The sequence below is a fragment of the Dermacentor andersoni genome, chromosome 1 (assembly GCF_023375885.2).
Source record: "Dermacentor andersoni chromosome 1, qqDerAnde1_hic_scaffold, whole genome shotgun sequence".
Taxonomy (NCBI): domain Eukaryota; kingdom Metazoa; phylum Arthropoda; class Arachnida; order Ixodida; family Ixodidae; genus Dermacentor; species Dermacentor andersoni.
The window spans coordinates 109,552,649-109,577,493 of record NC_092814.1 but is presented as its reverse complement, the minus strand read 5'-3'; the positions used below and the strand labels follow the sequence as shown (position 1 = coordinate 109,577,493).

Below are 24,845 nucleotides of genomic sequence, written 5' to 3'. Positions count from 1 at the left end.
GAGCAGATTTTTTTATAGAATTTGCTGAAGAGAGGCGAGGAGCATGCTCAAGGGCAGAGAGGTTCGATAGGGCCGAACCAGCAGAGTGAAAGTAGATAGCAGCATGAGAAAGGGGGTGCCTGCGTCCGCAATTGGTCCGCTTCCCCTTACTTAGTTTTGAGTGGCTGGTCGAAAATCGCGGAGGCGTGCACTGTAACGTTATAAATACCGGCAGAACGGATTCTCGGGAAAGAAGAGTTGGCAGAGGGATGTCGTATACGTATCGAAAGGGCTCAATAACCTTATACTGCCACGGAAAAATGTTTATTTTGCGCAAATAAATCCATGCGCCCCGGCCGCTGCGAGTATCTAGTGCCAGAGCATACGGCGAGCAGCCATCTTCTATTCTTTTCGGAACGGGGCAGTCTTCGGCTATTCAGAAAAAAAAATTCAGTTTTGTTCGGCACACTAATGCGTCTTTAACGCGTGCACGTCATTTTGACACTAAGTTTTCGCGGTTTTGTGACGTAGCGTGACAGACAGGCGAAGTGGGCGCTGGCCGAAAACATTTAATCAATGGCAGATTATTATGGCGAAAAGGGCGTCGAATCGGAAATAATTATTTTTCTTTCGTTCAGTCTAATCATGCATAATCAGTGTGCACACATCCTATCAGATGGGGCGTTTTTGCGGTTTTCGGGACGTCGCGTGAGAGGTAGGCGAAGTGGGTGTGGCTCGAAAATTTGTTTGACCAATCATGGAGGATTGATTGCAGAATTAGAATAAAAAAGTTTGGAATAGCTTTACGCTATAGCGCCCCTGGCCCAAACGGCACCTCGAGCCGCAACAATACATAGGTAGATACATGGCCCCGGAAAGTGCGTGATGTACCCTATAAAAATGCTAACGCATTAATAAATTACGAAAAAAAAAAACTCCCCCCCAAATTCTGCGATGGTGCCATCTTCTGCCTGTCGTTTTTAAGGCACTTCACATACACTGTGCCGAAGGATTCTCCGTCCTTCAAATTCGGCACAGCCCAGGGAATCCGCATGTCTCTTAATGGCGTGCCTCGGACGTCACAGACTTCGCTACAGGTGCGTTTTCGTGCACAGGCGCCTATTGTTTCGCACGGACGAACGAGCAGGCACGTTCAGCCGATTTCCTAGCCCGTAACTGCTCCGACCACCCCTCCTTCATATCTTTTCCATTGCAATAAAGTTTCTATTTCTTTTCGCAGTAGCTCTCTATTTGAGTCCCCAACCATGTTTCTCTGTACGCCTTCACTGCACTGCATCGCTTTGACGCAGCGAAACTCAGTAAAGGGCAATGCTTGGGAGATGAAGTGATCAGCTGAGCACTACGATCGAAGTGCGCACGCCACGAGCGTGACCAGCCTCGGCGCTATGGTGCAGGCGTTAACTGATGCGAGCAAAGGAACAGGCAGGGTCATCCTTAACTCACAACTGCGCTATACAATTGCGCAGCGCCGGAGTCGGTGTTATGTTTGATGATAAAAAAAAAAAGAAATTGAAGGCAAGACTGAACAGCAAATCGACGTCCTGAGATGACGAGTGGATGTGCCTGAACTATGGTCGTGCTCTGTAAATGCGAATTGCCTGTGGGTTGCTTTAGGTAACCCTAGTTGAATGTAACAGCCCAAATAAGTGCAAATAAATGATGAAGAAAGCGGCAAAGAGGTTAACCAATAATAAACCTTTCGGCTATTTTACATTATGGAACGAAGAAAATAAAAGAAAGAGAGCAGACACAAAATTAATGCATGCAAGTGTCACAGGTCCACATGACTCTGGGTTCGTCGTTTTATTACAGGCCGGTTAAGTTCAAGAACCGCAACTGCGCTTTTATGGCTTTTTGCATCGATGACGCTCGAGGAGATAATGGCGTGGAGGTCGACACCAAATCAGCGCTGCGGACAGAATGTTTTGAGTATAGTCCACAGACGGAGCTGCTGCACGCACCGTTATATCGTCAGTTGCTGTTTTGTTCAATTTCTTTTTGTTCTCTAAAACGCAACATTCCTTGACGGCAAGAGGTGCACAAAACACGCCTACGAAAGAGGGTAAAAAAAGGGGGAAAACAAATAGCGGTACCTGACTTATACTTAGTGCATTTACTAACTCTAAATGTCTGTAAAACACTCTTGTGGGAATGCCAGGTATCTTTTTTAAAGGTTCGCTGATGAGAAACACTAAGTTACTATTGATAGGTGAAGTATTTCTTTACCGGTAAACTATAGACAAGAAGAGAAAGCGTCAAAATCAACAATGTCACAGTGAAAAGCTGGTGCGCGAACTTAAAAGTTCGCGCATCTTTTGTTATGGCGTATTTTCTGGGTTGCCACGGTTTACGGTATATTCTATATAAACGCGATTATTCTAAAACTATTTTCATAGCTTCGGCAGAAAAAATGTTGATTATACTAAAGAGGGTAACATGACTGTTACCCTGAAACTCATGTTATCCTGCTAACATGAAACTTAATTAGTGTCCCTTTAACAGCAGTTTCTGCGATAACGTTTCTATGTTAATTAGAGGTAGAGTAACGCTGCGATATCGTCGAGAACCGTCGAAAATGCGTCGAGAACCTGCTGCTCTTTCATCAATAATGACTCATAATCACGGTTGTGCGAGCGTTGAACATTTCGAATACGTATCGAATAGCTTTTGCTACTCTATTCTGGAATTCAGCAATCGAAATTGTCAAATATTCGTTTCATTTCGAATATAAATAGTGTAAGAGATAACAGCGTGGGTCCTTGCGAGGCAGTAGTACTACTGATACTGACACCTTCTAGTGTATGATCTCCTCGTTGCATATTTTTTATCTCCATAGTGTAGCCATGTTACGTCTACCATTCTAAATTTACAGTTAATGGGTCATCTACAACCCAGTACCATGGCCTTAGCGCTCTTTCACTACATCTGGGCCTTGCGCCAATAAACTGCATAATAATCGACAGATAACGACACTTATTAGAGCTTTGACGGAGAAAGATCAGTGCTAGTGCAGACTCTTCCAAATGATTCTACTGCGGGACAGCAGCGGCTGTCACGCAGAGGCCGTCCCTAAGCAAAAGCATAGCATGCAGCTTCTGCTCAACCATTTCCAGTCGCTCAGTAAGGATGCCGCTCAAACATTTTGTGGTCGTGATTTAGGCAGAGTGTTAGTGTGATTGCATCCGTTTAAAACAATGAACGGTGATGTGGTGTCTTGCTTCTCTCCTTCAATAAACACAAATACCCTACGTGCATCTGGTGGCATGCTGTTCCCTGGCGTCATTAGTGACGTTGTCATAGCAGAGCAGATAAATGAAAGGATTTGACTGGACGTCCAGTGGTAAGGGCGTTACATGTATGTATCAAATAATGCAAATAAGCTTTTTAATGCGAAAGAACTATGTAGCCCATGAAGCGAAAAATCCTGTGAGCGTCAGGCATTAACATCCGATGGTATCAAAACCCACGTGACCAAGTGATGACGTCATGTTCCCGGCGCTGGACCTGCCGCGGCTCGCACTGCGATATCCCATGGTGAAGAGGCAAGGCGTCGGACGGACGCCATGGCCCACACCCCAAAAAATTGACTATGCCCAGTTCGAAAATTTAGGTGACGCACGTTCAAAACCGATCTGGTCCACTCCCAAAATTGACTTGGTCCATCCCCAAAATTTGGGTGGTCCACACTTCAAAAATTGACTTTGCCCAATTCGAAAATTGAGTTGACCCACGTTCAAAACCGACCTGGCTCACTCCCAGAATTGGTTTGGCCCACACCCAAAATTTACTTTGCCCAATTCGAAAATTGAGTTGACCCACGTTCAATGCTTTCCCATTCGATGCACATAAGGAGATTTAAGTGTCCCTGTAACATCTTTTTAACTGAAAAGACTCCACCGGAGCTTTGTATTTCACTTTGTATAGCAATGAAAAAAATAGCATTCGATATTTGAAAGTTGTTTTTCTCGAATATTCTTGTTTGATTCGATAAGAAAATTTCAGTTTGCAAACACCGCTACTCATCGTGTATCCTTGTCAGCCATCGGCCATGCGTGATACGAAGATTCACATCTCCTGTGTATCACCCGTTGCCTTGGTGATGATGATGTCAATTTATTGGCATCCCCTTTGAAACAGGGCGGTGACAAATAGTCACCTAGCCTGCTTGAGTTAAGCAGGTATGCTATACACGCTTTTCTCTCTAGAATTTTGTATACGTCTCGTTATAACCTGCTTTCTTTTCTTCAAAACTTCTCTATCTGCCTCGTACCGCTACCTATGCCTGCAACGGATTCGGTCGTATCAATCTCTTGTTTTTTTTTTCTCTACCAATACTCTAAACGTTTCTTGCTTGTCTCAACTGCTTACCGGTTGATACTTCCGTCCACTTTAAGGTAAGTGCTTCTGCGAGGTATACGTTACCTACGGTTCTCACTGGGTGAATCTCTTCGCATTCCATTAGGATGTGCTGAGTGGTCTCCGTATATTTTCTGCAGGATATACATGCCTCATCTTGTTGCGAATATTTGCTTCGGTATGTTCTTGTATTTAGGCAGTCAGTTTGAGCCTCAAATCGAAAGGCACTGCCCTTTGGATCATCATCCAGCACCTGGAGTAGCATCTCATGCGAACAGCCAAGCTAACATCTCCAGCATATCATTAAAGCTTGTTTCTCTCTCTTCTCTGCCCTTTGTGTTATCGTACAGGTTTCCGGTTCTAATTTCTTTCTTGTCATTCTCGTAAATTTGCATGGTATTTTTAGTTTCCATTCTTTGCATCCAATTCACTGTCTCTGCTTCTCTCACTTTCTTCTCTAACTTTCTCCTGGTTGTCTTTTTACACATTCAGTTACCCTGTGCTTTGCTGCTAACTTTCTTGACCTCTTCCTCCATTCTGTGTCCACGCTGTTCAGGTACATATACTTGTGCACTTTAGCCGCCCATTTTATTTGATCGATGTTCCCGAGTCGTTCTTCAAAGCTAATTTTGCTCTGCGCTTCTCTGACTTCAAAAGAGGCCCAAACCATGCCACTTTGCACTGCCTCATTTGTCGTTTTCCCGTGGGCGCCACGGGAAAAGCGAACCAGCCGACCGATTTTTGGTTAACTGCCAACCCCGAAAATATATCCTATCTTAAACACAGTATGGCATTTGCGAGCGTTAGCGCTGGCACCTTTACTGCTTTACAGATTCCACACACCACCTTATATTTATTGTAACCTTAAAGTGTTCTATGTTTAATTATTGCTGCATTTCGCTTCCCCTTTATTTTCAGATTTACTTGGTGGGTGCTTGAGTAAGCCTTTTATTCGTTTATGTATACGCTGAGGCATTTATGTTGCTTGACTTGGGGTATGACTTGCTGTCGAATCGACACCAGGTGGCGAGATCAGCGCCACCAGTGGCGCTTGTGGCGCGGGTTGTTCTCCCTTGACTGAGGGGCAATGGTAAGGGCTCAAACCCCGCACAAAGAGTTTGTTGTGCGGATTTTCTTGTGACATCTCTCGTGCTGAGTGGTATGGCAGCATTTTCTTTTTTTTTATTCTACGGGACATGGCTAATGCCTAGTGACCTAGGTGGTTGCAAAACACAACGATGCCAGCCGCAGCAATTTCACGAAACCGAAAAGCGAGCTTGTATAACCCGATGGGCGCACTCGTGCCAAAAAGCTCTCCCTGAATGCAACCTGATACTCGAGGAGCATATTCGCCATTCTTGCTTTCGCTGACGTAAATTGGAAGCCGAAGCTCGTGGTACGGGCATCGTCTCGATGTCGAAGGATTAAAAAAAACAATAAAAGCAAAAAGAATTACGAAATAAAAAAGAGCGATAAGGAAAGGCGGCCGCTAGTCGTAGATTATTCTTCAGGATTCTACCTCTTCATATGCGAAGATGGTAAGAAGAGGCCGAAGATGGTAAGAAGACACGAGCGTAGACGTCAGGGGTTCTCCTTCGGACTTTTTCTTCCTTTTATTTCTTTCCCTACTCAGACGTGTCATTAGTTCGCACTTCCGCACTGCCACATGTCACTGTCTCATTCCGGCTGGTTACATACACAGCAAAAGAAGTGATCAAGAGGTTTCCCTCCCTTCTTTTCGATTTAACTTGTCAAAATTTGTCACAAAAAGCAGCAGAGTGCCTTATGAGTTTAAACCCGTCTGTCGATTTTGTTGTTCGAACTGAAATAAAAAACTGTAAATTAAGGGTTTTGTAGGAAAGCGAGGACTGTAGATAAGTATTCCCAATTTACACAAATTGAACGTCTTGCAGTTTCAGCGGTCGTTTCCAGACTACAGTGATCCTGTCCGGTGCTGCCAGTATAGGATTAAGTATGAAGGATTAGTGGGCTAGTTTATCTCACATTATGTGGACACAGCCCTAAACACGGAGCCACAAAGACAGAAACTCGCAGTATCTGCCGTCGTCTCGATTTCGTGTTCCGCGTTCAGCTCTTTTTACACGTGTGATCTAAGTCAGTGCGCACGGAAGCCTGCATACGCATCATGCCATGCTAACACGGCTGTATATATGACCAGTATTGCCTCAACCTGGTTTATTTCACGCATTGCAAGGCGCGATATGGTAATATTTCTTTTTACTTTTCTTCACCCAAATGCAGAAATCTTAACAGGCAAGACGGATTTATGTATAGATTATTTCATTGGAAGTATTGACAACAAATGTTTTCCCGGTTTCTAAATAATGTTGAAGTGTGTGAATGAAATTATGATGTGATGTGAAGTTAGCCTTTACATCTTTTAAGTGGTTCTCTACCCCACAGTGCCAACTTAGTCCAGCTGCTATAACCACTGCGCCGGTGGAGCTGGTCTGAGTGGAAGAGCCATCCGTATATATGTGTACTCGATCAAAGTAGAGAGTGTGCAAACAATCCAGAGCTGCTTGCTTCAAGGCCAAGGTAGGCAGGTCGGTTTTCTTTCTTATCCCTGGAACCGTAAGACGCACTTGAGGTTGTTTTAAATACCATAAAGCTGAGGTTGGACGTGCTGAGGGTGTGAAACCCGATGGTAAGGAGGCACGATGGATGCTGACCTTGTTGGAGAAGGACGCCTGTGGTCGTCGTTCTGGCAGGCACGCAAGAGAGCTTGACTGCATCCGTGAAACATGACGCACATGGGCTCTAAGCGTTTCGGTGCTAATGTAAGTTGTGATCGGATGGTCTTGAGCGATTATAATGGTTCCAGCTGTTGAGGCGCTGCGCGGAAGGCCTAGGCAAACACGTAGTGCCTGCGCCTGCACGCTCTGAAGTTCTCGAAGATTTGACTTGCATGTTTTAGCAAGCACGGGGGAGCTATAGCGTAGGAATCCGATGAACAGTGCTGATATCTTCAGTGGACTTTCTCTTCTTTTAATCTTTCCGTCCCCCTTTCCCTTTCCCCAGTGTAGGGTAGCCAACCAAGCTCAGTCCTGGTTAACCTCCCTACCTTTCATTTATCATTTTCTCTCTCTCTCTAGTCCAGCTGCGTCATCATCTCACATTTTGCAACAGCAATGCTTGAGTGAGACCGGACGCGACGTTATGAATGACAACGAAGCCTAGGAAAGTGCTTATGACGTTGCCTGATCTGCACTGCCAAATGCACGCCCACCTGCTGAGCTTGAGCAGCGTACATCGCCTTCGTCGAACGTACCTCTTGCTACCGACAAGTTGCCTGAACAGGATGTGTAGGTGGTTATTTGGTGAAGTCGCTAATGGCTGTGGTTCGCACAGTTTTAGGAAAGGCACAAACTTCCACTGCTCAGTTGTCCAACCTAGCGTTCATTGGGCTGGCGGAATTCCTGGCACAGTCGGTCATCTGCTAATTTACGTAGTTCACATTTGCATCTGGGCTTCAGGAGTGACTCGCTCGAAGGCTCGCGCAGGATTACAACAGGCTGCAACGCTGAAATCTGTTTATCTTGAGAGACAAGGCCTCGGTGTCTCAATAGCAAAATGCGCACGCATTAGTCGCCTTAACGCGAAAATCGATGGCTGGATACCCAGCCTATCTTGTATAGTGCTCAGCGATACTCACACCGCATGGCGGCCGGCGCTTCTTGCGCCACCGGTGATCGCTGGGTGATCGCTGAGGAGGCCGAATGCAGTTACGATGCAGCAAAAGGATTCTCGATTTCATGTGACACAAGAATGCATCATCTCAGTGTTATCAGCGCCCACCGGTGGCACAAGAAAGTACCGGCCGCCATGTTGTCCGAGTATCGAGTTTCAATCGCTGACCAGTGTACAATAGGACCGATCGATTCTTAGGGATCATTGTCGATCGTGACCTTTCCTGGAGCCCCCATGTAACATACGTAAGGAAGAGACTCCTCTCGGTCAGTCACCTTTTCAAATCTATCGCTAGAAAAACATGAGGACCGTCTGTGTGTTCTATGCTTCAAATGTACAAAGCGCCCTTCATGGGTTTCTTGCGCTACAGCAGTCCGGTGCTGTCAAACACCAGGAGGACAAATCTCAGAGTGCTCGAGAGCATGCAAGCTCAAGCGCTTAGAGCCCGTCTGGGTGTACCGCGATGCGATTCAACAGCCACCACAATTGCCATCACCAGGGAACATCTCATCAGTACATATGTCGTAACAGACATCTTAGAAATAATCTTCGACATTTTTTCAGACTACAGCCTCAGCGCCTTGCTTCTATCTCACAAAATAGACCAGAGGCACCTTTTTGGGGCATTGTAGCCTTCTACCGATTCTCTCTTCCATCCGATTTCACTCTTGCAGCAAGATCACCTTGTCCTTTGTGGTGTCTCCGGCAGCCACAAGTGTGACTTTCCATTCCAGGAGTTGGAATGGTCAGATTTCCCAACCGGTGCCCTGAATCAAGCCGCTGTACATCTACTGCATGATTACTACTCAAATCGAGTTCATATTTATACAGATGTCTCTTCGACTCTAACCAGCTCTGGTGCTGTAGTTATTCTGTCGACGTCAATATGCAAGAATTTCAAGATCAGCCACGTCATAACATCGACAGGGTTCGAACTTTCCGCCCTCCGTAGTGCAGCGCTATATGTGCAGCAACAGTTACCAAATCACTAGGCTATATCTAGTGACTCAAAAGCAGCCCTGCAATCACTCTTATCAGCTCTGCTCCGTAGCCCACATGAACGATTTGTTGCAGAGACAATATTACGCTACCATCAAGCGGTGACTGAGGCCACGACATTGTATTTCAGTGGTTACTTGGGCACTACAACATAACTGGCAATGAAAGTGCCACAAAGCTGTCCGTGAGGCGCATGGAGAATGTGAAAGCACATCGATACCATTGTCGAGAACGGATGCAGTGCGGCACCTTTAGTGCCGCGCTGTACAATGCCCTTTTTTCTTCTCACCTACAGAGTACAATGTCCTTTTTTTCTTCTCATTTACATTATTGTTATCTTGTTTGGTCAACAGGCTCTAAAAATTTTTTAAATACTTTAGTCTCCCTGCAAAAATGCATTACGATCTATTGAAGGTGTCTCTTACAATGTGCACGCCTCTGAATTGTTCAAGTTCGGAATCATGAAAGTTGGTTATTGCTACGAATACCAGCTCTTGTTGGCTTTTAAATCTGAAATACACAGAGGCAGTATGTGTACTTACGTAACTTAGCTGGCTTGCAATCTAATACAGCCTGTCTTATAACTCGACATGAAGAGAATTGGTATGTGCTACGTCCTCGAACTAATTATGGATTTCGAGCTCTTCGTTGCGGCCTTCCAAATGTACTAAATAGGTGGAAATTAACAATTGAGAACTGATCGAAGTACTTCACCGAAAACCGTGTTACTTAAGATGATGTGTTTATTTCAATAATTATAAAACATCTAGCTCTCGTGTTATGTAACTGTTTTATTCAACCTTTTTTGTGAAAGACCACGTATGCTAATGTATTTTTATGTACCGTTGTTTTCTGCTGCCTGTGCTTGTTGTTTTAGTTTTTTTAGGCGTGATGGGGCCCGTCAAGCTGCTTTTATGCAGATTTTTTCTCATTATACCCAACCACAAATGCACATTTCTCATGTACCATGTGGTTAAGTAAACTCTAACACAATTCTAACTTTAGCGGTCTTGCCCTCATTATTACTCTAAGAAAATGGAATACACCGGAGTTCACCAACCGGCGCCTATATGCCATGAACCCATATATGACATTACGACATTTACCTGGTTTTTAACCGACGGGAAGAAACGTTACTGTGCCGCCTGCGAGTAGGAATTTCTTTTACAAACGCCTACTCATTCCTAATTGGAATGGAGGAAAGTCGCAATTGCAGCACATTTGGTGTCGAAGAAACGACCAAACATCTACTGTGTGACTGCTGCCCTACCTACGAAGACGAGAGGAGTGCCCTTCGCAAAGCTTTAGGGCACTTAGACGACCGTCCTTTCACAGAGGAGAAGATCTTGGGCCTGTGGCCTCGTGCAACTGCTATGTGCGAGGCCACAAAGGCGCTGGCGCGTTTTTTGAAACGCACCAGCCTGTATGACCGCCTATGAATGACTCAGCGATGAACTCTTGCGTGTGTAACAGTGAAAAGCGCCAACTTACTTTTTCCTTCACCTCTTTCAATCGCCTTTCCTCCTTCCCCAGTTCAGGTTAGCCTACCGGGCTCAGCCTGGTGAACCTCTCTGCCTTTCCCTTATGACTTCTCTCTCTCTCCCTCTTTGCCACATGCCGAGCAGTGATTATACATAATAATCATAATGATGATGATGCTGTTGCTGTTGATGATAATACTAAAACTAATAATAAACCACATGAAAAAGAGATATATAGCACTTTTCGCACAGGCTCAGCCAGTAGAGGAAGAAGACACCATGCGTTAGACTCACGAGTTAAGCTTCTAGGTTCGTGTTGTATCATTTCTTCAACGCCAGCCATAACAAAACAAGAGCAATGCTCTAGCGTGGCGTGGCGACGTGCGCATAGCCGCGCGGAGCTCGCGTTTGTTATCTCGCACCGTCATCGTGCACCACGCGCGGTCCAGCGGCCACCGCGAAGCGCCTCGTCATGCTGAGAAAATAGGGAGCCTTGATAGGCACGCCCACGTACGTCTCTGCGGCGTGAACGTACGTACGAAGGCTCCCTACTGAAAAAGAAGTACAAGGCCTTGACCCGTCCACGATGGCCTTCATTTAGCCCCGAAGTCACTTTTCAATACTTCTAACGCGGCTTTTTAGCGCGAGTATCGAGATAACTGGGACAGCGAAAAGCAATGGCGGGCTCCCGTTTTTCTTCCCATTAAATATACTTCACACACAGACAAAAGATACGGCCTCCCTTTGTCCTAATTTATTTCCACTTTCGTCGAGCAACAAGGAAGTATTCTTCCGGCTCTGCTGTCGGTCCTCGTTTGGAGAGGCATCGATTTCAGCCTCGTGCGCGCCCTTCCCTTTCCTCCTCCTTTTGCACAAGCCAGCTGCAGCAGGAACGTAAAAGGCGAAGGAGAAAAGGTAATGGAAAGAAAGAAATAATGAGCACACATTGAGAGCGAAAGAGAGAGAAAAGTAGCGTGAGGCGAATTATCTTTAACCATTCAATACACAGGATTAAACAAAAAAGCCGATATCTTCGTTTCCTGTTCGGTTCGCATATATTTCTCCTTGCCTCGAGGCCGTCAGAGTTTTGGTTGTATAGTTTTTATTGATGGCAAGAAAAAAAAAAAAAACTGCAGCACAAGGAACCAGTCAGGTGAAAAAGGTGGCCTTTCTTCTTTTCCTTTGTTCTCACACACACACACACACACACACACACACACACACACACACATATATATATATATATATATATATATATATATATATATATATATATATATATATATATATATGAGACATTAAACAGAAAGACAAAGAGAGAAAGAACTAAGACAGGCATTTGCACCGCTGCTGCAGCGCCTGTGCGAATATTAGCCAGCCATTCTCAAATATTTTTTTTTCTATCGATCCATGAACTGGCTGGCTTGCGACGTCCTACCGCAGTGGAGCCATTTCGCTCAAATCCACGCATAATTTCAGGCTCTGCTAATGTTTCGCGCCATTACAGCGGCTGAGTACGAAATCTCGGCTCGCGCGATAGACCGTGGGATCAAGTTGCACAACGGGGCGCCTACTGGAAGAGGTATTCGTAATCGCTGCTATAACTTTTTTTTTCTTTGCGGGCATACGTGTGGGCATACGCATCTGTGATTGTATATGTCTTGTGTTTTTATCGTAACGAGACATACAGCTAAGCGTGCACTATATCAAGGCATTCTATAAAGAAACGCGAAACAAATAATTGTATAGGCAGGTGTACATATGCGTGTATGAAGGTGACAGATGCCGGAGAGTTTGGAGACAGTTCGCGTATGTTCTTAACAAAACCGCGAACTCGCGTAGTGGGCCTTGCTACAGTGGGTTAAGTAACAACACCTTCGTGTAATGTATACGCTTGCACTCTGATGAACCTGCGGAATGCGCCCTCATATCCCTCTCGACGAGGCGAATTCTGGGTACCAGAAACATTACACAACAGTTCTGAGTGGGAAACGAAGTACAAAAGGGGGGGGGGGGGGGGGGGAACGCGCAAGAAGGCAATTGCGTTTTTCGCCCTTTTTCGAACTTCCAAAGCGAGTAAGGTGCAGCGAGTGAGATGTGCAATGTGCTAATACGTGGAGGACACGTAGCAGCGCCCTTCGCTGTCGTCTGAACACGACCCAGTGTCGCTTGCATAAGTTTAGGTGTCTTGGTTCGTTTTTCTGAGGGTTTCTTTAGAGTAAGCGGATTCACTCGAGAAATAATCGGTCCACGCTTACGTGTTGGAAATACGAGAGCGCGGCAGGCCACTTTCCGATGGGGAAAACGCTCACCGAGCTTTAAATGCGCGTAAAAAAAACCCGGTACGCCATAATTAATCTGGAACCCACTATTACGGCACCTCTTATTTTCACTGCGTTAAATCCCATGAATCGTCAAAATATATACCAAATAGTATTTCTCCATGACGCACACTATGACAACTTCAACAGAAACAGCCTGGTTTAATGGTGGGTGAAAAACATCCTGCACCTATTTTCAGTGTCTTCGCTGATTAAAGCGTGCATGTCCACCGAGATGGAAGATATTACGGTATACTAGAAAGGAAACACGCTAGCCGCGAACCTAACATAACCCATGTAACGAATGATAAGCGAAAAAATATGCGCATGGTATGGTGTTCACTCTATTTGTTCACACACACACACACACACACACACACACACACACACACACACACACACACACACACACACACACACACACACACACGCACACGCACACGCACACACACACACACACACAGCGCATGGTATGCGCGTGTGCATGGTATGCGCGTGTGCATGGTATGCGCATGGTAAGCGCATGGTAACACCATGCCATGCGCTCTCAAGACCAGTGGTGGTGGCGCGGCGGCCGCATTGCGATGGGGGTGAAATGCCAAAGCTATCGTGTACCGTGCATTGCGTGCACGTTGAAGAACCCCAGTTGGTCCATATTAATCCGGAGCCCCTCTCTAAGGCGTTCCCCGCAATGAAATCGTGGTTTTGGCACGTAAATCCCCCGCATTGATTTCTTTTAAGGAGACACGCGCGCACGCACACTCGCACGCACACCAGCTGTAAACGCGCGCAAGTGTGGGATAATTTTAAAGTAAATCTTTTTTAGACATTGCTTTTCTAACACTTTAGGCATTAACAAAACACGCACACAAATGATTAAGTAGCTAGTTGTTGAAGCAACGCGTTCAAATATGTGCATTAATGTATGGATGTTAGTACTCCAGAGCTTTAAGTCACCTTTCAATTCGAAATTTTTGTTTTTGTATATTTCCCGATGCCTATAATAGAGAGTTTTAATAGAAAGTACACACGCATCTGCGAGCACTAAGGCCTGTAGTTACGTACCTAATAAGAAAAAAAAAGAACGAGTGGGGAAAGAGGAACCATCGGTTTTCCTGCTTCCGGCCGGCGAATTTCTTATGTGCCCGCCGTACTTCACGTGTCGCGCCCTCTTGCGGCAATGGAAAGTGAAGGACTGTTTCTTCATGGCCTCCCAGATTGCGCTCGCTCGCAGGTTTTTCTCCGGCCGTTCCAATCGGTGCGCTCCCCGGCAAAAAGAATGTAACGCACCCAGCCGCCTCTGGATGGCGCTGTTAGCCGAGAGCTCCGGCAACACAGCAACAAAGAAGGTCATGCGAAAAATCAGAGAGGCTGAAATAATCCCATGGATGGCGGCAATGGTAAAGAAACCTGCCATGAGTAACTACTTGAGAGGAAAAAACGAAATCAGGAAAGAAACCATTTATGATAACTCAAAGGGAAGCTCATTATTTTTCGAAGCGAGATCGGGATGCCTTAGAACACACACCTATAAAGCGAGATATAAGAAGGAAGAAGAAGCATGTGCTTGCTGCGGTAAAGCTAGGGAAACGACGGAGCATGTTTTATTAGAATGTGAAGACATCTACCCAGCGGTTGATTTAGGCACCACTGGCCTCCTTGAAGCCTTTGGGTTCAGCGGGAGCAGTGGTAAAGCAAACATGTCCGTAATATACATTAGTAAGAGGCGATCGGAGGATTGGTGGAAGAAAAGTAGGGAAACGACAAAAGACGGAGACGTACAAAATCACAGTTCGCAATAGGGTATCAGAAAATTTGGACGTGGTAATTCATAGTGTTTTTTTTTTCATTGTTTAACCGAGGTAGGACATTAGGCAGTATAATAGCAAAAGCTTGGTGGCGCAACCCACCGCCCAGTTCCAAAGGGGACGCTCATAACATCCATCCATCCATCCATCCATCCATGCATCCATCCATCCATCCATCCATCCATCCATCCATCCATCCATCCATCCATCCATCCATCCATCCATCCATCCATCCATCCATCCATTCGGCGCGCGCGAAGGCGGCGGAAGGCAGACGGCGCGAGATTTGAACGTGCGCATTTCCTCTCTTTTCACGTGTTGCACAAGATGATCACAGTATATATCCCAGGCTATTTTCCAGCTCTGCCTCGAACATTTTGACGTCTCAACTATCTAGTTCTTTAGTGCCTTCATTTGTTCCAGTACTTATCTATATTTTTATCCACTGAGTTTGTAGTACTTATGTTTCATAGTTTCTTTTTCTAAAGAAATGATGTGTGGGTTCACATACGATTCATTGTCTCTGAATTGTAATGGCAGAGCTTAATTGTTGTTGCCTCGTCTTACTTTGTTTCTTTTTCTTCTTTCTTGCTGTTTTCGCACTTCGCATAGCGGTGATTCAGTAATTGATATGGAAATTGCCGCATTGTACGCCTACTCAGTAGTGCGATAATAGTCGTGTAATTTTTATTAGTATATTACCGTGCGTACTTTTTCCCTGTTTTTAATTTTCATTTCAATTTTATTTTTTGTACTGACTGTATTGATCTTGCATGTTATTACGTTGTGCGAATAAAGCTTTTGTGACGTTTATGCTTTTATTTTATTTGCCTTGTTGCACGAGGCTCGTTTTACGTTTATGTAAATGTGGTTTGCCGCTTACCCAAGGATTTCCTGAAGGCCTGTAAGGTAATCATAAATAAGTATTGGTTACTATAATATTAGCTGTGTTTGTCTGGTTGAGCTCTGTGGCACCAGGTGGCTGCGCCGTGCAGGCCGCCTGGTGGAGGGAGGCATTTACGCCTCCGTCCCTCCTGTAGAATGCCTAGTCGGCCTGTGTTTACCGAAATTAGAAAATTAGAATTTAGAACTTCATAATGGCCCTCGAACGCACGCAGTAGAAGATACAGATTTTGTTATCCGCATTAAAACCTTTCTTAAAGCTTGCCGTGCCTTAGTTGAAACATTCATGGTGTGTTTGCGCTTTCAGTGACACTTCACCTATAATGATGCAGTTATACTTCACAATATTTGCCTTTGAACAGGAACACTTAATCCTTCGATTTAGGTTCGTTCGTTCGCTAACAAAGCCAGCACTAGATATATCGTTCAAAATGTCGGTGAAAGGGATAGTTGGCAGCTTTCCTTCATGACGAGCTCTTGCACAGACATACCCCTTCTACATACCCACGTGAACGTTGTGAGAGTACAGTAAACTCTCAGTTGTACAAACGTCAGTTTAACGAATATTAAAGAATAACGAACTTATAGAAGATCCCAGGTGGGTTTCCTATGCATTCTATGCAATAATATTTCAGTTAATCGAATTTCTGGATAGCGAGTATTCCAACTGAACGAACTTGATCTGCGGCCTGGCAACAATTCGAAGTAGCACTTCGTTAAAAGACTATGTGCAGTGTGACAGTGTGCTCGTTACCGGTGCCGAACTATCAGACCTGGAAATTGTTTCCAGTGTTCGTCCCGAAGAAGAAGAGTGCGATGAGGAAGATGCAATGGCAGAGGCAGCTTCAAATCCTTTAACTTTAGGCGAGGCTGTAGAATGCCTTGAAAAGTTGCGAGTCCTCGTGTCTCAGCAACACGCTGCGCCGGAGGAAGTGCACAAAAACATAGACTCTCTTGACAGCTTTGCTACTTCTTGCGCTTTAAGAGCACCAGTGCAAATGAAAATTACAGATATTCTTTTTTTCAATATGAGATAGGCAGAACATAAGTGTTATGTACTTTGCATATAATGATGTACATAACTCCATGAATTGAATTTCACACTTTTGACTCGATATCTGCTGCGCCCTATGCTGTTCCATATTGTGACTATTCAATTTAGTGAGCCTTCAGTTAAGTGAACTATCTTCTTGGGCTCCTTGCAGTTCACTCAAGTGAGAGTTCATTGTATATGTGCGCACAAAACAAATTAGCGCATTTGAGAATAAATAGCTGCCAGCACGCGATTTGCCCTTAGTATACAGCTTCAGCCGTCATTTCCTAACCAGTAAGGGTTCATATGGCAGCGCAAAAGCCTGTTTTTCTCCCCTCATCCAAACCGCAGCAACAGGACCGGAGCGCGCGAAAGCCTCCTCGACGCCATGCAAAGCCCTAAAAGCCCCCGAGTCCGAGCGCCGCAGCGCGGTGAAGGAGCCGTCCGCGTCAACCACTGAAATTACGCTTCCGGAGCAATACCTGCCGGCGCGCGAATCTCGGAGTCCATGGAGGCTACTTGCGTGGGTATCGGGCGTGCCGCCACCGCGGGCGACCCGAACATCGGCTACAACTGGTTTTCGGCGAAAAATAATGCCAGTCAGAATAATCTGAGGTCTAAAGTATAATTTTTGTGATAAGCGAGCAGCATAGTGTGAAACCTCCAGCACGAACAGGAGCTTCGATGCGAGAAAAGTTCAAGTCGGAGCCACCGTCCGGCCGCCGGTACACAGCGAGCCGGCTCGCCCATACGCCGCGGATAGCAGCCTGTTTTCCACATGTATATGAAATTGGACGAGAAAAAAATTACTCAAATCCAACCCCTCGGGAAATCGGGAAGCGAAACTTTCATGAATCAGACAGTCAAAAGGGCGCAATACATAAGCGTTTAGTAAACGGCAGCGCTTATTTTCTGAAGCGCCATCCGATATGCCTTCGAAGCGAAAGCAGGATGTGCTTACCAGCTCTGTCGGCACTGAACTGATGAATGGAAATCGCTAATCGAAGGGCGTTCAATATTGCGCGCTTTTATATTAACAGGTATGTGTGGTTTTCAGGTGCCTTATTAGCCGAAAATCTTTATTTTTATTTATTTATTTATCAAATCCTGCAGGCCCTCACGGCGGGCCCTAGCAGGAGTGGCATAAAAATACAACAGTGCACAATATGAGTTCCCCGTAGTGACAGCACAAAACATAATAACTCATTTACAATGGGACAGGTTGTATATAGTAACAGGAGAACATTTAACAGTGTGAAACAGGACTATGAATAAGAAGCAATCAATTTGTCAATATATTCAATCGTCACAATCACATCACAAGGCAGCTTGTTCCATTTCGTGGAAAAAAAATACTTAAAGGCGTTTATTTTCGCGTGGAATGGTGTTAGAGACTGATCATGATGATGCCTTGTACGACGAGTAGTAATGGGCATAAGATAAGGTTGAAGCCTCATAGAAAGTTTATTGTTCTTAAGTAAAACCATAAATTTTTCTCTGAAATTTCCTTCGTGCTTGCAGTGGTGGGATGGCATGTTCTTTCATTAAATCGGAGGGTGAGTCTGTACTGCGGTATTTTGCAAAAAACGAAGCAGAGTATACATACAAGAATTCTGTCGAGATTTATTGTTTGAGTGCGCGTAGAACAGAGATGCTCCAACCGGCACTATATTGTAGGTTGGAACACCACGGCTATATAAGCCGGTTGTTAGGTCCATGATTATAGCTAGCCAGGGTAGTGTTTGTATTGATTGTGCTTGTGCGTGTGTATGTGCTTGTACGCGAGTGCGCTATTGTGATGTGAGTGTATGTCTATTTTTTGTGGGTTCCCTTTAATCTTGCTCTGTTTAGTACGTATTGGATGTAGATGTGTTCGTAACACGCAAATACACAGTACATGCGCTTGCTATGAGTCGCCGCTTCAGGTGCACGTTGACTAACTTGCTCTAGCAAGGCGCAGATAATAATCGCCCTACAGCGGCGTGGTTTGCCACGGAAAGCTGTTATGATTCCATCTTGCATGGAGTCGGCGAATGACAGGCATCGTCTTCGCGATTTCGGCGTACACCTTCGCGTTTTTTCCGCCTTTTTGTTTTTTACTCGATTAGGCATATGACACACAAAAGGTTTCACAAACTAGTGCAAACACCAAGTATAACTTGCTCTTTCAAGCAAATTTATGCATGGTTTCACATCTCGAAGGAACTTATGGCACAAAAGCGGCATCGGACAAGAGGCAGCACGAACCAGTGCAAACACCGAGTATGACTTGCTTTCGCAAGTAAAAGAAGCCGTTTAGAGCGAAGGAATCCAGTGAGCAAGATGCACACGGACGTACAAGAAAAGCTGCGGCATGTGCGGAACTCGCAGTATCGCACAACTCTCAGACTGGAGTACAAAACTGTGCGCTGAATGCACGTTGAAGATATACTGGCGTTATACGTTGCGGACGAATGCGTAACGTCCGGATAAGCCCAATGCGCAATGACTCCATGCTGCAGCCTAGGAGTTCTTGCTCATTAGACTTTCTCCAGAATGGTGTAACAACACAAGTAGCATGCACCACAAGCATAAGAAAACGTTAGCATTGTTGTGTCTTTCTATCGTTGCTTTTACCGCTTCTGCGAAATGCCATCTGCGCACGTACGTCGCGGCATACCTAGCGCTCGCGTAGCCGCCATCGGAATGAGGCGGTAACGTGGCGTCGCAACGCTCATTGAAACAATACCTCCGCATTCTCGTACCTAACAAGGCTTTTGGTTATGCGAGCGGCATAAGATGAAACGCAATGCGAAGAAACAAGCAAGGACGTGTTTCATGCGTCGTTACGTGAATGTGCGATTAAGTGCTGCGTGTCATTGAACATGGTGTAGACACAGAGCTACTTTTTGCAGGATCAAATCACGTCGAGAACACGCACACTGGTGTACGTGAAAACGCACAAACCTGTTCTAACTTGTTCTAATTAGTTTTAATTTCTTCTGCGTTGTTCGGGTTTGTGGTTATGTTGGTAGTGCTTTGCTCTAAGTACGTATATTGTGGAAAAACAAATGGGTAAGGATAAGGGCATAGGAGCCGAATCGACAAAGGTATTCGTCCCCGAGTGTTATCTGCCATTGGCCGGTCGCCTCCACTAATGATATGTTCAACATCAGGATTGGCTGGAATTTCTTGTTAAGAACAATTTGTAGCGTCAGAGTGTTTTGTGACTAACGGTCCTGATAGCTCGGTCATATAAATATACCAAGTGTTACGCCATACAAATTTACGTGAAATACGCATGCGTAAAGGAAGCATTGAAAGTGCATATTTACACCAAATATGCACCGCTGATTGTTCTTAATGTCGCCTATTTTTGTTATTGGGTGCGTTGGCGTCAGCAGCAACTCGTACTTTTGCGACATGATGAGTAGGACTTACCAGCAGGTGCTGTTGCGGTCGTCCCTAACGTCGTCGTAGGCACCGCGGAGAGACTCAGCGTGGACGGGCATGTCGATGAGGAGCTTTCGACTGACAGCGTCGAGCTGAGAAGCGCTAATGAAGCTCCGTCTCGTCTATACTGCAAGCTGTTTGCATATCCGCGTAGCACGCCAAGAGCCGTCCTCCCTCGCCTACGGCGCCGCCCAATTATATGGCATGACTCAAGGCTCAACAGTAGACGTTCCGCAGTGCATAAACGGAGCGTTCGCTGTAAACGACCCGTTCGCTCAGCGAGTCAGTCAGCGTCGGCGCAGTGGAGCGCAGATTCACATTGGCACATTAATGGCTGCAGCTCCGTTGTTGGCTGCTGACAGAATGCGATTTGGTGTCTGGCACCCTCCTCTCACCATTTTTTCTTTCTTCTTTTTTTTTCTCACACGTTCACCTTCCCGGCTTCCTCTTGTCATATGTAAGTGCTGTTTGAATAAGCTGCGTGAGTGTGTCGTTAGCAAAAACCACGATCCATCACTCGTTAATGAGCTTGCGCCTGCTGTCATTGCCGTGGTGGATCGAGGCAATCCTTCCAATATTCCCATGTGAAGCGGTGGGCTTTCGTATATAATCAACAAATATAGTGTACTTCATAGGTCAGAGTTGACGCCAAATTTTTACGCGTTAGTATCCTTAGGGCACTTCACGCACTTACCGGCGACAATGTATCTTTGTTTCATGTTTCTATCTATGTATGTGTGCTTGTATCTGTTTTCCCGCCTACCTGGATCACTGGGTAGTCCGTGGTCGAATGGGTAGCGCATCAGGTTGCAGTGCTGAAGGAACACGGTTCGAAACAATAGGGACCCTTTAACAAACTTTTTGCTCCCAAAAGTGTGTACTATGCAATTGTATGCGTTATTTATGTTAAATAAACTTTAAACTTTCACATAGCCTTTCACGCTTTCAAACCAACTGTCGGACCAACTTGGGTCACCGAGTATGCGGCGATGTGTACATACGTGCCGCTCTTCAACAAACCTTTCACGCCGACACGAGTCAGTGCAGATGCGGGACTGGGTAGGTACTGCTGTTCGAAGAAACCCTTTGACTCTTTGAGGGCATGAGCCACTCGGTCTGTGCTGATCTTCAAAGAACCTATTTGATGCCAACTTGGGTGACTAGGTATGTGCCACTAGGAATGTGCCGTTCTACGAAAACGAAAACATCACTTGAATTTATCCAATGCTGAGCGGAATCAAGCCCACGTCACAAGGGCTCCTTAAGGAGAGCAACCCGATGCTTAGCAGGCTGCGCCACAAATACACTGGGTGTGTGCCGCTTTCAATGAACGCCTTTGATGCCAACGCTTTAGGGAGCTGCGCCATGAACACACTGGGTATGTGTCGCTCTTCAGTGAACCTTTCGCTTACTTGGGTCACTGAATATGCGCCACTGAGTGTGTGGCAAGTGAGGGAACAACGTTCAGCGTTCGCAGGCACCAGCACGCCACGCGCGAACTTCTCGTCAGCGCTACTAGATGGCACAGCGTGTCTAGAGAGAAGACCTCTTGCCGCATGACGCGTTTCTCAGCGTTCGCACGCAATTGCGCGCCATGCATTTCGGAGGCCACGCGCAAGCTTCGCGGCGGCTGCGCTAGATGGCGGCAAGTGTTCTTACGGAAGCGCGAAAGAGGAATCCCGTTGCAGTATACACCTCGTACATAACTTGTTTCGATGGTGGCAATACGCAGTGTAGATATATTGATTGAATGCTAACGCATTACTGTCTGCAGTAGGTTCAGCCGCGATTGTTGTGGAATAATATTAGTCGTCGCAATAAAAATACCAATCTTTTAGAATAAAGAATAGAACACGTGTATTTGCTGCTATATTATTGAAACGTTACAACGTTAGAGTCACATTTGTTAGGTAGCCTTTGTGGCAGTCACAGAAGTCGTACTGGCATCAACGGGCGAAAGACAGGTGTGACCACCTTCACAGCAAAGCATCAGTTGTATACATTTGATCCTCTCAAATCTCATTGCTAATTCACGCAAGGGTTTTTCTCGAATCAGCTCATTTTGTGTTTCAGATATTGCTCTATTTGATGTGCACATTCATCTCTGCTACTTATGTGACCCCAATTCTGGGCGAGTCTCTGAGAGGCTGGCACAAACTTTGTTGTTCTTGGCTTTCGCAGTGAAAAATTTAGCGTAGATGCAGTGCCTTCAGAGTTAGAGTATCGGTAAATTCAATAAAAAGGCTGTGCTAGCTACGTACAGGCGGTTTACGCACTCTGATGGACACACTTCTTGTGCAAATCAGCTAATGCACAATTTACAAAAATGATATAACGTTATGAATATCGCTATTATGGTATAGCATATTGTATCGCAAACTTTGAGATAAACGTATTTGAACTGAATTTCATGTTGAATTATGCTAGAGCGCTTAGGTTCCGTGATATTCATAATAAATTTCGACACTCAAAGGTGCGCTAATCTAGCTTTTAGAGGCTAGAGCCTCGAAACTAAGACACGCGGCCGTCTATATGACGCAGCCGATTTCGTATATCATGCCAGACTATAGCATGGGGGAGCTGATAATAGCTGTGCTGCTATTATCGGCTGGCAAAACAAGCAAATACTGGCTTCTACCTTTCCCCTGCACTAAGCTACCTCATATAGGGGGCTCTGTGTGTCGAGACTCCCTCATTGAAATTAGTGTACTAGTTGTCAAATTTAATGCGGAATAAGTCCGAACACAAGCTCTCTAGAATTATGAAAGAAAATCGAGTTGTCATCGAAATGGGAGTTGCCTCGTGTTTAAGTGAAGAAATAGCATAATGAAAAACTTGTCATGTTTTGATCTCAAAGATAATTCCAATGAGCACTGCGGAATTCAAACGGTACAACAAGTGCAGACAGCCAACCGGGACTTGTGCACTTGGCCCGCTCCTTCACTTTCTGCGTGTCACGTACTTCTTCCATCCCGCCTTCTTTACTGGGCCTTAGTGTTGTCCATAAATATTTTTCTCCTCCTCTCCTACTCCTTCAGGGTGTTGTTCCTCCAGATGCACGCAGAGGTAAGAGGAGCCGGTGCCGGTCGCATGTGTCAACAGTTATTTAAAACAGGACTGGCGTATACTCACTGACGCTCCTTGCGTGCGTGTATTTAGCGTCAAAGAGCAGCTAGCGTGAAAGTGTACTACAGCTTTATCATTTAAAATTGGGCAGAAACAACAAGTTGGCGGTTGTTTACAAGTGGATGAGCAATCGCTTGTTGACAACGTGAACAGAAAAAAAAAATGTCGTTGTCTGTTTCCGAAACACACACACACACACACACACACACACACACACACACACACACACACACACACACACACACACACACACACACATATATATATATATATATATATATATATATATATAGCCGTTTTTCCAGATGTGTTACTTTACACTCGGATGGTTGTACACTCGGATGGTAAAGGCACCGCGCACCCGCTGCGAGGCGTCGGCTGGTGGCGATCATTTATTGGCATCGCCTTTGAAACGGGGCGTTGACAAATCGTCTCCTAGCCTGCTTGAGTTATTCAGGGATGCTATACATGCTTTTCATTCTAGCACTTTTATATATATCTCTTTCATCTTTTTTCTTTTACTCAAAACATCTCTATCTACCTTTTACCACCACTTATGCCTGTAATGAATCCAGTCGTATCAATATCTTTCCTTCCAATTTTCCACCAATACTTCAGACGTATCTTGCTTATCTCGACTGCTGACCGCCCGACGCTTCCGTCTACTTTAAATCCAAGCTCTTCTGGAAGGCGTACGTTACCTACGGGTCTCACTGGGTAAATACCTCAGTATCCCATGGGGATGTGTTGAGTGGTCTCCGGACAAACTTTGAAAGTTGTAGCTTGTGGCATCGCGTTCTTGTGTGAAATTTTCTCACTTCCTTTCATTTTTTTCCTTCTTTCACCTTTTATTTCCTTTACCCCTTTCCCCAGCGCAGGGTAGCCAGCCGTTACTCACGCTGGCTAAGCTCCCTGTCTTTCCTTCGTTTTAGTCTCTCTTTATTTTTCTACGGATTACTGCTGCAGTATACATATGAGTCATCTAATTGCGAGTCTTTGCCCCTGTATGTTTCCGTCCTTAGGCAACCGACTCGAGCCTCAGAGAGCAAGGCACTGCCGTTTGTGCTATCGTACAGATATTCCCTTCTAATTTCTTTCTTCTTCTTATTTTAAATCTCCATGTTTTTTTTGTTTCCATTCTTTGCATCCAATTCACTGTCGCTGTTTCTTTCACTTTCTTCTAGATGACTCCTGGTTGTCTTTTTACACTGTCAATTGCCCTTTACTTTGTTGCTAACTTTCTGGACCTCTTCCTCCGTTCTGTGTCCACGCTGTTTAGGTACAGATACTTGTGCACTCTAGAAATCCATTTATTTTCATCCATGTTTCCGAGTCTTTCTTCAAAACTAGTTTTGCTCTGTGCTTCTCTGGTTTCAAAAAGGGCTCAACATATGTCACCCTGCACTGCCTCATTTGCGGTTTTACCGTAGGCTCCCTAAGTCAACCGGCCTACCGATCTTTGATTAACTTCTATCCCCGACGAGATATGTATTTTAGGCACCGAGTAATATTTGCGAACGTTAGCGCTAGCACCATTACTTCTTTCCAGATTCCACGCACCACCTCATACTTACATATTGGCCCCACATTGTTCCGTGTTTCATTATTGCTATTTTCACATCATCTTGATGGGTGCTTGAGTAAGTATTTCCTTCATTTATGTATATGTCGGTGT

At 45.2% G+C, this 24,845-nt stretch overlaps 1 protein-coding gene across 2 annotated transcripts in view; it reads right to left on the bottom strand.

Annotated features, from left to right (window-relative positions):
• LOC126545605 (coactosin-like protein) overlaps positions 1 to 24,845 on the bottom strand; it is an 829,152-nt gene that overhangs the window by 33,307 nt on the left and 771,000 nt on the right. The window contains exon 1 of one of the 2 annotated variants that reach the window (XM_050193524.3): positions 20,033 to 20,815. The exons of the other annotated variant lie outside the window; for it this stretch is intronic. Coding sequence (XP_050049481.1) covers positions 20,033 to 20,103 — 71 coding nt within the window. The 5' untranslated portion in view covers positions 20,104 to 20,815. Of the gene's footprint in view, positions 1 to 20,032; positions 20,816 to 24,845 lie in introns of those variants that run through there. 2 annotated transcript variants of the gene reach the window in all.